The sequence below is a fragment of the Pongo abelii genome, chromosome 5, assembly GCF_028885655.2.
Source record: "Pongo abelii isolate AG06213 chromosome 5, NHGRI_mPonAbe1-v2.0_pri, whole genome shotgun sequence".
In the NCBI taxonomy this organism is placed as follows: domain Eukaryota; kingdom Metazoa; phylum Chordata; class Mammalia; order Primates; family Hominidae; genus Pongo; species Pongo abelii.
This window is the reverse complement of record NC_071990.2, coordinates 39,573,346-39,587,956: the sequence shown is the minus strand read 5'-3', so window position 1 is coordinate 39,587,956 and position 14,611 is coordinate 39,573,346. Positions and strand designations below refer to the sequence as shown.

The 14,611-nt window shown below is 52.9% G+C and overlaps 1 protein-coding gene across 2 annotated transcripts; it reads left to right on the top strand.

Annotated features, from left to right (window-relative positions):
- The first annotated feature begins 6,584 nt into the window (after positions 1-6,584).
- Positions 6,585-14,568, top strand: KCNK16 (potassium two pore domain channel subfamily K member 16). 2 transcript variants are annotated; one of them, XM_002816844.4, is made up of 6 exons: positions 6,585-7,029; positions 10,219-10,333; positions 11,401-11,567; positions 12,401-12,566; positions 12,906-13,046; positions 14,221-14,568. In XM_002816844.4, exons 1-6 carry the CDS (start codon positions 6,817-6,819, stop codon positions 14,346-14,348), a joined length of 930 nt encoding a protein of 309 aa, XP_002816890.4. In that variant the 5' UTR covers positions 6,585-6,816; the 3' UTR covers positions 14,349-14,568. The 2 variants fall into 2 exon arrangements, with proteins under 2 accessions (XP_002816890.4, XP_002816891.4); XM_002816845.4 differs by lacking the exon at positions 12,906-13,046 and having other exon boundaries at positions 13,916-14,568.
- The last annotated feature ends 43 nt before the right edge of the window (positions 14,569-14,611 follow it).

Here is a 14,611-nt window from a genome sequence, read left to right as displayed (position 1 = left end):
GCACCACTGCACTCCAGCCTGGGTGACAGAGCGAGACTCCATCTCAAAATAAATAAATAAATAAAAACAATATCTTTCTTTTATCAATTTGAGTGGCCATCAAGAGATGAGGGTATGGTCTTCCCACTCTTGTCATGCTTCCAAGGGCACTGGCCTAATATGCCAAGACAAGCTGACCATCCCTCCATTAAGGTTCACAGAAGAGCAATTTCCCTGCAGGAATGACAAAACCACAGCGACCCAGACAAAGGAGTGGAGAACTAGAGCCTGTGACAGACAGTGTCAGTGCCCTGCCAGATCCCCCCAGCCCGCCTGGAGGTCACATGCAGCATTCGTGGAAAGTCTCCATCTACACCAGTAGCATTCTGTCCTAAGCACCTGCATCTTTCTACCCACAGGGACTCTCTGGCCTCAAGAGTGCTCTCAGCCCACAGGCAGGGCAGGCTGGCAGTGCAGGAGTTAACCTCCCCAGGAGCAATCTTCAATTAACAAGGGACAAGAGTTGGTAGATAAACACCCAAGCTTCCTTGCCACTCTGTGGAACAACTCTACAGCGTGTTCTGCACAGTCTCCCAGAGGTCCCCAGCGGGATGGGGCCCCAGGTGCCCGCAACAGTCACCTGTGCGAAAACACGCCCTGAATCGGCTGCCTTCCATTCCCCACTCCCCTGTTTGCGCATCCTGGGGTCAGGTCCCAGATGAACCACACACACCCGCATTGTGTCTTGGGACCTGCACTGAGGGAAGTCCAACTTAGACAAGGGCATCCATTTCAGAATTACGGGTAAGGGCTCTTGAAATCACGCCCTCTGGGCTGGTGGAAATGGGAGCCCTCTGCCCCTACTTCAACCAGAGCTCCACTCTTAACTAGGCTTCAGACTGGGGCTCTGGGAAAGATTTCATGTGCGAGAGGAATCCTGCTCCTTAAAAAAAAAGAAAGATGCAGTTTCTGAGCAAAATTAGTAACAGGTGTGTTTGTTTGTGTGTTTCAAGGCTTTACCTTGAATCGACCTTCAGCTTTCACTGGTCTGTCTGCTGATCACAGCACGGGCTGGCCCACCTCTGAGATCATACTCACCAGGACACACAAAGACCCCTACAAACCCGCGCCACTGCCGCCTCCACATGGGACGCTGTGGGGGAGACTCCGGGAGCCCAGGCTCCCACATCCAAAGCTTGCTGCTCCAGCCACGTGGTGCAGACTATCTGGGGGGCACAGTTAGGGAGGTGGCATCTAAAACCAGTGCTCTCTGTCTCCACTTGCCCTTTCTACTACAAGGCACGCACTTGGGGCAGGTGGGCCTTATCTTCTCCCCTGTGTTCTGGTTTGGAAAGTGTCCTTTTTCACCCATATGGATATGTCTATTGAGGGGCTCCATAGCGAATACCTATGTTGGATGGTGGGATGGGCGGCCTGTCCAGTCCTTATCTCTGGGCTCGTTCAGATGGAAAGAGGCTCGTGCCCAGCTGCTCTGTTTACTCTGCATTCTCTGCCCATTGTACACTGAATCGATTGGGCAGATGGGGAGGGGGTGTTGTTTTTCTTCTTTTTCCCCAATCTCCTTATTAGTTCAGCCTCAGAAAGTCCCTTATCACCTCCGGATGTCAGGCCACACTCTGTCATCAGGCCTGGCCATGTCAGGCTCTCCATTAATTGATTTTGCCCTCCCCCTTGGGAAGCATAAATTGGCTCTGCCCATTAGCAGCAATAATTCCCTGACAGGGATTGTAAATCATGCCTGGTGTCCACCCAGAGCTCACAGCAGAGTGGTGCCCACGTAGGGAGATGTTGGACAGGAAGCTCTCTGCAGCCCTGCAGTTTTTCTCCTAATCTTGACTAAGCGCTGACCTCACAAGACCACAGTGAACTGGGAAGAGTAGCTGAATCAGGTCCCAGCACATGGAGGGCGCTCAGTCAGTGTGTGTAGAACGAGTTAAGGCAGGAAGCGAGGGAGGCAGGATGGGAACGTCCTCTCTGGTGCAGAGAGCTTTTATCTTCTACAAGGTCTCTCTCTCTCTCTCTCTTTCTCTCTGTCTCCCTCTCTCTCTTGCAGTCTCTCTTTTGTTCTCTCCTCCTTATTACAAAAACAATTGTTGCTTGTCCTGGACAGAAAGGCCACCGTATCTGCCACGGTGAGTGCCTTCCAGGTGGTGCCTATATGTGTGATGCCCCCATCCCCTGAGCTGGGGCAGGTCAGCCGAGGGGGCCGCTTGATCCAAGGCTGGGCCATCCTCAGCCCACCAGACACCTGTAGAGTAGCCACCATGAAAAGGCACTCTTGGGCACTTAGTCCATCCATAAAGGATTTAAGCCAAGAAATACCAAGATAAAGATGCAGAGGGCAACGGGCATGGATCTGACCAGATGCCAGGGGGTCAGCCAGGAGCGGAGCCCCAAGGCAGAGAAACGGCGGACGGGAAGCACCTGGGGCGAGTAGAAAGTGGTCAGGCCAGGCTGCTGGTGGAAAGCTAGGAGGCTCCAGAACCCTGGCTGCTCCCCAGTTCCTACAGCACACAGTCTGTGGGCCTCTTGAGCTGAGATCTCCCCCAAAGTCCACAATTATGTTGCCCTTTCTGTGGCTTTTGTGGCCCTAGGGTTTTCAGAAGTCCCCCATTAAACTGAACATGCTTCTGAGAAAGACTCTATCCTAAACCCCAGCCAGGTGAAGTCTTATTGGGCTTGGGTGGTTTGTGAAAAACTGATGTAAGAGGGAGATGTGAGGGTGTGACCAGAAGAGAGTAGAGAGGCAGCAGTGGAGAGAAAGAGCCAGGAAAGGCAAGAGGAAGCTGTGCTGGCTGACTTTGCCAGAACACGGTAGAGTCTCAACAGATAGCCCCAGCGCACAGTAGGTTCCCAACAGATTATTCGTAAATGAATGGAGTGTCTGCCCACAGTGAGCCTGGTACACTTCCTGCCCAGGACCTGAGAGAGGGAGGGCACCTTGATGGCTGATTCATCCCTCCCTCTACCCCAGCCCATCTCAGACGTCCCTGTGGCCCACTACGTTCACCCCCTTCTCCCATGCAGATAGTCCATTCTCTTTTCCTTCATTTCCGTCACCCTTAGAACAACCGTCATTACCTGTGGACTGCGTCCAGACTGCTCAAAGATACTCAGTGCTACAGAGTTGCTCAGTCCTGCCTGAAGCCCTGCAGACATCCACGGATGAGCTTTCTAAATGATACACAAGAGAGCTCTCCATGTATTGAGTTTCTCCAGGGCAATCAAATAGGGTTTGACTCTCACATTGCCTTTCAGATGTAATTCTAACTCTTGCTTAAGCCAGGAGCTGGTGCATCTGTAGTAGAAATGAGTGCCAGCACTCTGTTGCCCCATTGATTCCAGATGCTTCCTTCTCCCTCCAAGACAAGCCCACATCCCAACAAGGTGCCGTCTGGGAAAGCTCTGGGACCATGTGAAGTGGAGCTTGCACAGAACCACTTCAGAGATCCCCAGATGGCCTCAGAGGATTCCAGAAGCAGCAGAATTCCAGAGAAGGTGGGCTCCATCACACCACCCCCAGACAGGGCTGTGCCTAAGCCACAGGGTGGACAAAAGCCTGCAGGTTTGTCACTACGTCGGGACGTTCTTAATGAACAGCCCACACAACGTGGGCTCCACCTCCGCTCACTGTGATTTGTTGTTGGTTTTTAGCAGAACCGTGTGTTACTACCAATCTCTTGATCACCCACATACCTGAAAAATGATTTCTCCCTCTTGCTTTTATCTTCTACAAGGTCTCTCTCTCTCTCTTGCTCTCCCTCTCTCTCTCTTGCACGCTCTCTTTTGTTCTCTCCTCATTACAAAAACAATTGTTGCTTGTCCTGGACAGAAAGGCCACCGTATCTGCCATGGCGAGTGCCTTCCAGGTGGTGCCTATATGTGCGATGTCCCCATCCCCTGGGCTGGGGCAGGTCAGCTGAGGGGGCCACTTGACCCAAAGCTGGGCCATCCTCAGCCCACCAGACACCTGTAGAGTAGCCACCATGAAAAGGCACTCTTGGGCGTTTAGCCCATCCATAAAGGATTTAAGCCAAGAAATACCAAGATAAAGAAGCAGAGGGCAATGGGCATAGATCTGACCAGAAGCCAGGAGGTCAGCCAGGAGTGGAGCCCCAAGGCAGAGAAACGGTGGACGGGAAGCACCTGGGGCGAGTAGAGGGTGGTCAGGCCAGGCTGCTGGTGGAAAGCTAGGAGGCTCCAGAACCCTAGCTGCTCCCCAGTTCCTACAGCACACAGTCTAATTACCGGAAATACCTGGAGTGTGTTCCGATCCCTTCCAACTCAAATAAGCCTTGAACAGTTTTTTAAAAAGAACTCAGGCTGGGCTCAGTGGCTTACCCCTATAATCCCAGCACTTTGGGAGGCCAAGGCGAGTGGATTGCCTGAGCTCGGGAGTTCAAGACCACTCTGGGCAACATGGTGAAACCCTGTCTCTACTAAAATACAAAAAATTAGCCAGGCACAGTGGTGCACAACTGTAGTCCCAGCTACTCAGGAGGCTGAGGCAGGAGAATTGCTTGAACCCAGGAGGTGGAGGTTGCAGTGAGCTGAGATCACGCCACTGCACTCCAGCCTGGGCTACAGAGTGAGACTGCGTCTCAAAAAAACAAAGAAACAAACAAACAACAACAACAAATAACAATTGGGATGTAACATAATACCTAATGGTGGCTGAAACAAGGTTTATGTTTTTAATATAAAAAGAACTCTAGAGAGGTGTGTGCAGGAATTGGTCCAGTGTCTTTGCAGTGCCCATGACCTCTCCCTCAGGGACACAAGATGGCTCAGCAGGTCCAGACAGAAAGAGGGAGAAATGTGGGGCCAGCTGCAGCTGAACCCTTTGTCAAGAGACAACAATTTTGCCCAAACCTCCTCAGCCAACTCTGCCCAATCATGGCTGGACCTGGGCACGTGGCCAGCCCCAGCTTGCAAGGCAGCTTGGGAAAGTGGGTGCAGGGATGCTTCGACCCTGGGGTCTCCTCCCCAGGCTTTAATGTGTTTTTCTCCCAGTGGCCTAGCCTGCACCTGGGGCTGTCCTTCAGGGGTCTCTCCACAAGCTCCTGGAGCCATTTTTCCTGCACGTGCGCAAAGCCAGAAATGCATGAGTGACGGACTAATGTGGGAATATGAAGGCTCAGCTCCCCTGCTGGGACTCACTGGGGTGCACTTCACCTGCCAGAGCTCCTAGGAACCAGGCTGAGGCTGGGACTGTGGTACCTTGTTTGGCTTTCTCCTCAGCCTGGCCCTCTTGCCCACTGTCTTATGGGTCTTCAGTGACTTCACTGCTCTCAGGGGCTGAGACAGAGGGGAGCAAGATTAGCATGATGACTTAGACCAATTATGCTCAATTACCTGGGGTTGACACTTACAAAGCCGGGGTTCTGCTAGCTGGGGAGGAGGGAAAGGATACTCAGCAGGCAACTCACAGTGTCTGCAGCCACAGCTCATTAAAGGAAACAGCAGAAAACACAGCAGAGAAATTGGAATCCTCGCCCTGGGCTAGTCAGAATATAAAATGATTCAGCCACTTTGGAAAATAGCCTGGCAGTGCCTCAAAAAGTTCAATACAGAGTGGCCAGACAGTCCAAAAATTCTACTCCTAGGTATGTACCTGTGAGTAATGCAAACATATGTCCACAAAAAAAACTCATACACAGAGGTTCATAGCTGCTTTGTTCTTGATAGAAGGAAACAGAGACAACCCAAATGTCCATCAACTAGAAATCAAATGGATAAACAAATGTGTTATAGCCACACAATGAAATATTACTCAGCCAGAAAGAAGGAAGAAGTACTGTTACACGTTGCAACAAGGCTGGGTCTTGAAGACTCTGTGAATATACTAAAAACCACTGAATTGCACACTTCTAATGTGTGGATGATACAGCATGTGAATTAGATCTGTATAAAGCTGTTATACATGTACATAAACAAGCATGTGCACACACACACACACACACACACACACACACAGGCAAAGAGAAAGGAAAGCACCCTCAATTCCATCCACTCAGAGAGAGCCACTGTTACCATCCTAGGATCAAGATATACTTTTAGTTTCTTTTTAATTCACACATATATTTCACCGACATATCCTCTGAAGGTAACCCACTAGAGGGCTTCATGCAAGACAAATTAGCAAAAGTTATAAAGCCAATGCACCCAACTTATCAGCAGAGTCAACTGTGATACTCTTACCATCGGGCTGAGTGAGACAATCACCTGTCTATTTACTTTGCCCTGATTTGTCACGCAGTTTACTCATCCTGAGGTTCCCCCAATAGGCAGTTCAATTCTCCTGCCCCATTTTGTAGCCAAGGCAACTGAGTAGAAGGTTTATTCACACCCATTCTGATCTCTTCCCAGCTCCTAAGCTGGGGTCTTACAGCCTTCCAGGGTGAAGATGCTGGGGGCTGCCAAGAGAGCCCACTGGGGCCTGGACAGAGTGAGCACACCTATCCAATTTAGCCCAGAAACATCCGTCCAACTTGGAGGCAGAGGGAGAGACATGAAGCACTCAGGAGAACCTGGTAGGTCTCTTTGAAGGGTCCATGACACTGACTTGCTGCTGTCCACGGAAACAAAGGCCGGGTGGGGGTGGCCGGCCTGTTTGCACTCACAGCATAGCACTTAGTGCAGCCAAGCTGAGCTGCACTGTTCAAATAGTCTCCCCAGCCTCCAGACACCTGTGCTGAGGAGGAGGGCAGGGCAGGCAGCAGCCTGGGCACAGGCCCCTAAGTGCTTACTCCTCACCTGTTTCCCACCTCTCCCCCATAGCCAGCCCCACGACCCTGGCAGGGTCCTGGCCACAGCATGCCCAGTGCTGGGCTCTGCAGCTGCTGGGGTGGCCGGGTGCTGCCCCTGCTGCTGGCCTATGTCTGCTACCTGCTGCTCGGTGCCACTATCTTCCAGCTGCTAGAGAGGCAGGCGGAGGCTCAGTCCAGGGACCAGTTTCAGTTGGAGAAGCTGCGCTTCCTGGAGAACTACACCTGCCTGGACCAGTGGGCCATGGAGCAGTTTGTGCAGGTGAAGGGGAGCGATGTGGGATTGGGATGGAGAGGCTTGGGAACGTTGGTGGAATGGGGGTTCCTGTGGCAGATCCACAGTCCTCACCCAGGGGCTGATGTCCCATTTGGAAGAAGAGTGTAGTGGGAACAGACAGCCTGGTGAGATCTAGTCCTGGATTCTGGCCCCAGGTCTACAACTGGATTGATGTGTGACCTTGAACAGGTCACTTAACCTCTCTGGACCCAAACAGCCTCATCTATAAGGCAACAAAAATAACCATATCTGTACTGCAGACATTTGACAGCAGATTAAAAGCACTCTCTAAGCTGTCACTTGCTGGATGAATAGGAACTATATGTCAGCGTTATCAATGCTGTCCAAATTTCCTCCTCCCACACTTTCATACTTCCCCTTCCCCAACTCCAGGGCTGCAGCTCCTTCTGCCCTCTCCCAGCTCATATCCCTGGGCAGAGGGCTGCAGGTGGGAGGCACAGATAAACGCCAGGAGCAGCCACCACCAAGCTGTCCTTTCCTGGCCTGTTTGCACTGGAGTTGGGTTTGGTGGGCAATGGCCAAGGTGACTGAGCTTGCCAGCACTGCACCCAAATGGGGCTGTCTCTTGGTAACAGAGTGGGTCACCCCCTGCCTGGGTCCTTTCTGTTTTCCTCTTTCCCAGAAACAAGGCAAAACCAGGTGTTGTGGAGGGAGGTGAATGCATCTGAAATAGGCACTGGAGCGAGTGACAACATCCCCTGCAAAGGAACAGACAAAGTGCCGAATCACCTTGATAACTGGCATTTACTGAGCATTTACAATGTGCCTAAAACAGTGGGAAGCAGGGTGGTCATGACCAGCTTAATCCAATCATGATCCACTCATCACCTGACACTGAGCGTGTTACAGGTGTTTTCTCATAATTACCTATTACAATCCCTATCTCCAGTTTGTAGATGGGATCTGAGGTAGAATATGTTGGCCAAGGCTGCACAGCTACTGGTAGAGACAGCGTTCACTCCCAGGCCTCTGGCTCTGGAGCCCCGGGTCTTCACCGCACAAATTAGCATAAGTTCTGAGGGCAAGATGCAGCCTGAAGCAGCAGTTCTCAAAGTGTAGCCCCGGGACCAGAATCAGCATCACCTGGGAGCCTGTTAGAAATGGAGATGTCAGGCCCCACTCCGCACCTGCTAACTCAGGAACTCTAGGGATGGGTCCAGCAGGCTGTGTGTCAACAAGCCCTCCAGGTGATGTTGAGGACCCTGAAGACTGAGAACAGCTGGCCTAGAAGATGATGCATGGGCTGGGTGGTCACAGACGACGTTCTGTAGCTGTGAGAGACCAGGAAATGAGGCCTCTAGCTTCAGGTTTTACTCTCTTCTCCCTGATGGATAAGGTTAGTCAAAGTTAGGGGACCATAGTACCACATCAGGGTTGAGAACAGTTCAGGGGCCTCCCAAAACCCTGGGAGTAAGGCAGAGGCCCTGGAGAAGCTGAAATCTCCTCCTCCCTCAGCTCTGCATTGGAAGTGAGAGCCAAGCTGGAGGGCGTGGGAAGGGTTGGTAGCTGCAACCTAACTCGCTCTGCTAACCAAGACGAAGGGAGGCCATCCGCTTGATTGCAGCCCCGAAGGGGTTGCCACTGATTAGCCCCCGGGGCCTCCCCAGGGAAGACAGGACATCCCTTTCCCTGAGAGTCCTCAGCCTCAGGAGAGACCCTTCCTTGCCAGGGGCAGTTGAGCTGGGTGGCAGAAGAACACTGGGGTGAGATTCTGGAAGAAGACACATTCCTGTTGAACTCTCAGACGCACAGGGCGAGTTGAGTAACTAGTATTAAAAGCAGTATTAAACATTGCCTCTGTGAGGAAACACTGCTTGCCCAGGTTCACAAAACTGGGAAGTCAGAACCCACGGCCACCTGCATCCGCCCACCGGCACTCAGCACCCTCAGCAGGATGAGGGCCGCAGGCTGGCAGCGGGGGATGGCCCAGGACTAGAGTACTGCCCCCAAGAGTGAGGGTCTCCAGAGAACGAGCATGTTTGGGAATGTTGGGCCCTGGCCACTTTGTGGATGTGGGAAAGAAAGGGAGGCCAAAGTCCACATCTTAAGAGGCCAGTTCCCGTCAAAGTGAGGAGAAGCAGACAGCCTGTGACCGCAGATGCCCTGACTGGCTTGGCCCACCAGGGCCACCCTAGCCCTGATCTAAGCACACCCACCCAGCCAGCAGGAACTGGTTCCCATAGGAATTGGAAGCCAGAACTGTTGTGTCCCTGGCTTCCTCCTGCCTTTGGGGCTCTTTGGTGGCAAGGCTGTGCTGCTGCTCTGGGACAATCCACAATTAAAGAGGAGAGGGTTGGGGGCAGGGGAGGAGAGAGCCCTGCCCATTCTCCAAGGCAGCTGGGCCCAGGGACTGGAGGTTGTCAGCAGTGGGGCAGTGAAGGGAGGTGTTGTAGGCTTGAGCCAGCAAAGGTTTGGGTCTTGTAAAAACACATGCAACACACATACAAACATGCACACATGTGCAACATACAGTTGCCATGCACAACACATGCATACAACACATCACATATAAACAACCACCACACACACACACTCACACTCATGTGCGCCACCTTTGTCTTGGCCTCTGTTAGAATTTCTCCCATAGGCAAGGGCTGGGGCTCACTAGAGAGCAGCAAAGAGCAAGGGTGCCCACTCACCTGGACACTTAGGGAACACAGGGCTCTCTGTCCCACCATTAGCTTCATGGCAGGCAGCCCATGGCTTCCCTGTGGTCCCTAAACCCTGTGTTCCCCAGCAATCCCTTCCAGACATACCCAACCTGAAATCCTCCCATTGTTCTAACAGCCGATGTGCGTGCCATCCTTTTGGCCACCAGCAGCATCTCCCACGGAACCCCTCCCTGAGCATCCTCCACTTCACCCCTCAGGCCCATCTCCCGCCCCAGCCCACGCTTGCAGCCCACACCTTAGTCAGCCCTGGCCAGTGGAACAGACAGTGGAACAGACACTGGAATTGGAGTCCAGTCACCTTGCACAGGTCACTTAGCCACTCTGAGTCTTCATTTCCTTTTTCCATGAAATGGGAACAATATCATCTAAGAGTATCATTAGATGAGATGACACAAAAGCATGCTGCCAAGAGCATGGCAACAACTGGTGCCCAGTAACCATCAGCTCCTTCTTCCTCCCCTGCCATGCCACCCCCCTACAGGTCATCATGGAAGCCTGGGTGAAAGGTGTGAACCCCAAAGGCAACTCCACCAACCCCAGCAACTGGGACTTTGGCAGCAGTTTCTTCTTCGCAGGCACAGTTGTCACCACCATAGGTAAAGGGCTGGGGTAGAGAAGAGCTTCCCCAAGGCCCCTGTCTTAGTCTGGGCTCCCCAAAAGCAGATGCTGAGACAAGGATGTGGTTTGTCTAGGAGATTATTCAGGAAGCCCAGGGAGGGAGTGGATAAGTGAAACAGTAGGGAGAAGAAGGCAATGAAATTTGCATTAATTAGCAGATTACTGGCTTGGGTGACTGAGCTCACTTCTCCTTGGGACCCTCTGAGAGGCTAGATAGAGCCCTTCCTCAGAACGGTCCACCGAGGGACAAGAATGAGGGGCCATTTAGCTACCAACTCCTGCCCTCAAAGGTTGAGAGCTGGTCCCGAGTATATTAGTTCCCCAGCATTTTGAAACTTCCCATACACCAAGCACACTCCTTTGGCCAGAAGAATCTCTCAGGTAGAGAGAGATGTGCAGAAACTGGGAGCGGGGGGTGATTTGTATACAGCAACTGTCCACCAAAGCTTCAGGTGGTATCTCATGTGTTCTGAGGGAACAGGGCACTGACAGCAGCTGCTACACCCCCTCGGCCAGAAAACTCACTCCATCCCACCCCAAGGAAACCATCAGATCCAGGTCTACCCCATCCATTCAGTTAAGTCCAATTCCACATACTTTCCTTGAACTCAGGCAACATTCCAGGCGGAGTGATGGAGCTGGGGGTGGGAGATACAAACTTGGATCAGACCCAGGCTCAGCCCGCAAGGAACTTCCAGTCCAACAAAGAGGAACATGATAAATACACAAAAAAAGAATAATAGAAAACAAAGTCGATAATTACATAGCAATGACATAAAACACTATGGGGAACCACACCCAGAAGGCAGAAGGAAATTGGCAGTCAGGAGGGCTTCATGGAGGCAGAGTCATTTGAGATGGGGCTTCAAAGATGAGCAGGAGTCCTATAAATAAAAATCATTCCAGCAGAGTTCATGGGAACAGGGGAGCTTCCCCTTCTCACTCCCAGAGGTGGTGACAAACAAACCTCAGCTAGAGTCTGGGGAAGAGGAGCAGAGGGCGTTCTAGAGTCTCCATATTTGCACACGCCCCCCTTCCCTTGCAGGATATGGGAACCTGGCACCCAGCACAGAGGCAGGTCAGGTCTTCTGTGTCTTCTATGCCCTGTTGGGCATCCCGCTTAACGTGATCTTCCTCAACCACCTGGGCACGGGGCTGCGTGCCCATCTGGCCACCATTGAGAGATGGGAGGACCGGCCCAGGCGCTCCCAGGTATGCCCCCTAACTCCCTTATAGGCCTGCTATGACAGATCTGTTGCAAGTGGAGTTCCCCAGAAGCCGATGCTGAGATGGAGTTTGGCATGCATGGTTAGGGGTAGATGCCTGTGAAAGAGGAAGGGTGAAGGCAGGGTTGGAGAGTGGGGAGTTGGATTTCTATGCATGCTCTACAAAGGCTTAGCCCCAAAGAGCTCTACAGCATGTGAGAGCTGTCAGAGTTGTCCCACAGTGGGCGGAACTAGCCAGGTTTTCATACCTGCCTCAATCGGGCACTGGGTGTGGCCTTCCCAGGAAGAGTATGTCCCTGGGCCAGGAGGTTCTCTACAGCTGAACACCCTGAAGGAGCTGGCAGCTGGCCCACCGTCCTCCTTTAAGTGGGGGATCTCTGTAGCACATCTTCAAGGTCATCACAGAACTCCAACATCCTTTTGTGCAGTAACAAACAAGCTCTGCAGGCTGCCCAGCATGCCCCCAGTGCCCACCCTTGGCCAGCCGCTTGCAAGGCCAGAAGCACGCAGACAGTTCAATGATACTTTTCTGTTCCAGATCTGAGTCCCCAGGGAGCCTGTTCAAGTGTGATCCCCAAGCCCAAAGGGGTCTCCAAATCGCTTCTTGACCCACTAACGCAATCCCTCTGCCAAATCTTTCCCTGGGTGGGACAAGGTCATGCACACATAGATACAACCTCCACCTCAAGGGTCTGCAGTGCAGGAAAGGGGCCTAGCTATGGCCCAGTCCCATTCCCATGTTTACCCCAGACTCCCCCCAACCTCATACAATCCTGGAGACTTTCAAGTGGACTCAGGGGCCAACTCCCTCCCTCCCAGGTACTGCAAGTCCTGGGCCTGGCTCTGTTCCTGACCCTGGGGACGCTGGTCATTCTCATCTTCCCACCCATGATCTTCAGCCATGTGGAGGGCTGGAGCTTCAGCGAGGGCTTCTACTTTGCTTTCATCACTCTCAGCACCATTGGCTTCGGGGACTATGTTGTTGGTGAGAACAAAACAGTCACATTATCTCAGGGTGGGGGTGCCCACTGGGATTTGGGGGATGGAGAGATGTCAGCTGAGGACAACTATTGAGAATAAGATAGCCCTTGGTCATTCAAGGGAGCCAAACCAATTATTTCTGGGACTACTGTGGATTCTAAGCAACATTCTCAGAAGTTTCTGGTCTAGGACCCATCACCACCCCGCAGAGACCTACCTCCACTGCTGTTCCTTGTTATGAGGAAGAGGGAGAGAGCATCCTGGCTGGTGAGGGTCCCTACGGAAACTGGAGGTGGCTATGCCCTGAGACCCCTGGCATTGATGCCATTCCCTTCCCTGGCAGGCACAGACCCCAGCAAGCATTATATCTCAGTGTACCGGAGCCTGGCAGCCATCTGGATCCTCCTGGGCCTGGCGTGGCTGGCGCTGATCCTCCCACTGGGCCCCTTGCTTCTGCACAGATGCTGCCAGCTCTGGCTGCTCAGTAGGGGCCTCGGCGTCAAGGATGGGGCAGCCTCTGACCCCAGTGGGCTCCCCAGACCTCAGAAGATCCCCATCTCTGCATGAGGCCCCCAGGGGACCCCAGAAACCCCTTTCATCCTCCCCAGTCCCACCCTATCTGCTCTCTGGATTTCCAGCCCTGCCTTCTCCTCTCCCAACCCCCTCACTTCTCAGCCAGGGCTGGTCTCAGGAGCTCTCCCAAGAGAGAAAGGAGACAGGTATATCCAAGAAAGTAACAGAGAGGAGACGTGAGATAGGATTAAAGACACGTGTGGATGGAGAGGTGCACCCTTGTCCCAGAGCCCCTGCCACAGCCTTCCACCCAAAGGTAGTGGCCAGATTTCCACTGCCCTCCCCATGCCCCCTTCCAGGAGACCTTACACAAACAAAGGATGACTTTACTTTTGCCTCATTTGATACATGCACAGTGCATTTGCCAAGCCCCTACTATGCGCCAGGTGCTGTGCCAGGGTCTGTGCCAGGGTCTGCAGATACAGCAGTGGAAGTGCCTGCCCTTGATGTGCCTTTATTTGCTAGGCAAGCAAAGAGGCAGCCCCAACACAGTGCCCAAAATGCTATGATGGGAATAGCCTCAGGGTTGATGAGAGCCCATGGGAGTGGCTGGCAGGGAGCGTCAAAGAGAGGGAAGACCTGGGCAGAGACTTTGGAACAATCTTAGTGAAAAGAGGATCTCTGCCCTCAGGAAGCTCTCAGCCAAGGGGCAGGCGAGCTGCCTCTCAAAGCTCACCAGCTCCCCTTGTCTAGAAGTCCAGGGCTGTCTGTGAACAAGGCTTAGGACCTCTTGGGTGTCCTACCCATTTTCCTGAACATGGCCTCCCCTGACCCTCACAGGCCACCCCCTTAGCTTCATCACTCCCTCTGGGCTCCTGCCTTCTCAAGAGCCTTTCCAAACACCCCATGGGAAGCCAGAGAGCCAGCAGATCCCAGGATCCTTCCAGAAAGTGAGCTCCATGAACGTCTGGCCTCTCTCAGGAATGCATTCTCCAGGTCTGGCCTTTCCCCTGCCAGATTGCAACATCCCTGACCAGAAGGAGAGATTTAAACCACTCCATTCCGGGGCCTGGAAATTTTGGCCTTTGCCTCTCCCATCATCCAACAGCAAGTGGGCTCCTATGTGGCTGGGTTCCTCTGCACAGGTCTGAGGCAAGGCTGTGGAGCCAAGGCAGCTCCAGGCAGGAGACCCAGGAGAGGCTCTACAGCAGCAAGAGGAGTCCAAGTCACACCCCAGGACTTCCCCATATCCAAGAAAGGACTGGGAAGCTGAGGAACCACGGACTCTTCACACAGCCTGGACGCTTCCTCCACTCCAGGCAGAGGGATTTCGGGGGCCTTCTCAGAAGCAAGGAGTGGACAAGCCTCTTGGTTAAGGCTCCTCTTACCTCCCAAGCTCATAGACAAGTGGCAATCAGCTGTGGTCCCTCTTTTGGGGTACAAAGGAAAGGACAGAGGTGTGGGAGACCCAAGGTGGTCTTGAGATTGACAGACAGCAAGTCCTTGGAGATAGCCCCCGAGTCCAAGAACTTAGGC

Excerpts from the sequence above, each read along its gene's own strand:
- KCNK16 (XM_002816845.4), top strand. The coding sequence starts at position 6,817 with ATGCCCAGTGCTGGGCTCTGCAGCTGCTGGGGTGGCCGGGTGCTGCCC. Across the intron at positions 10,334-11,400 it reads CACAGTTGTCACCACCATAG|GATATGGGAACCTGGCACCC; the intron begins GTAAAGGGCTGG and ends CTTCCCTTGCAG. Across the intron at positions 12,567-13,915 it reads CTTCGGGGACTATGTTGTTG|GCCACCCCCTTAGCTTCATC; the intron begins GTGAGAACAAAA and ends TGACCCTCACAG.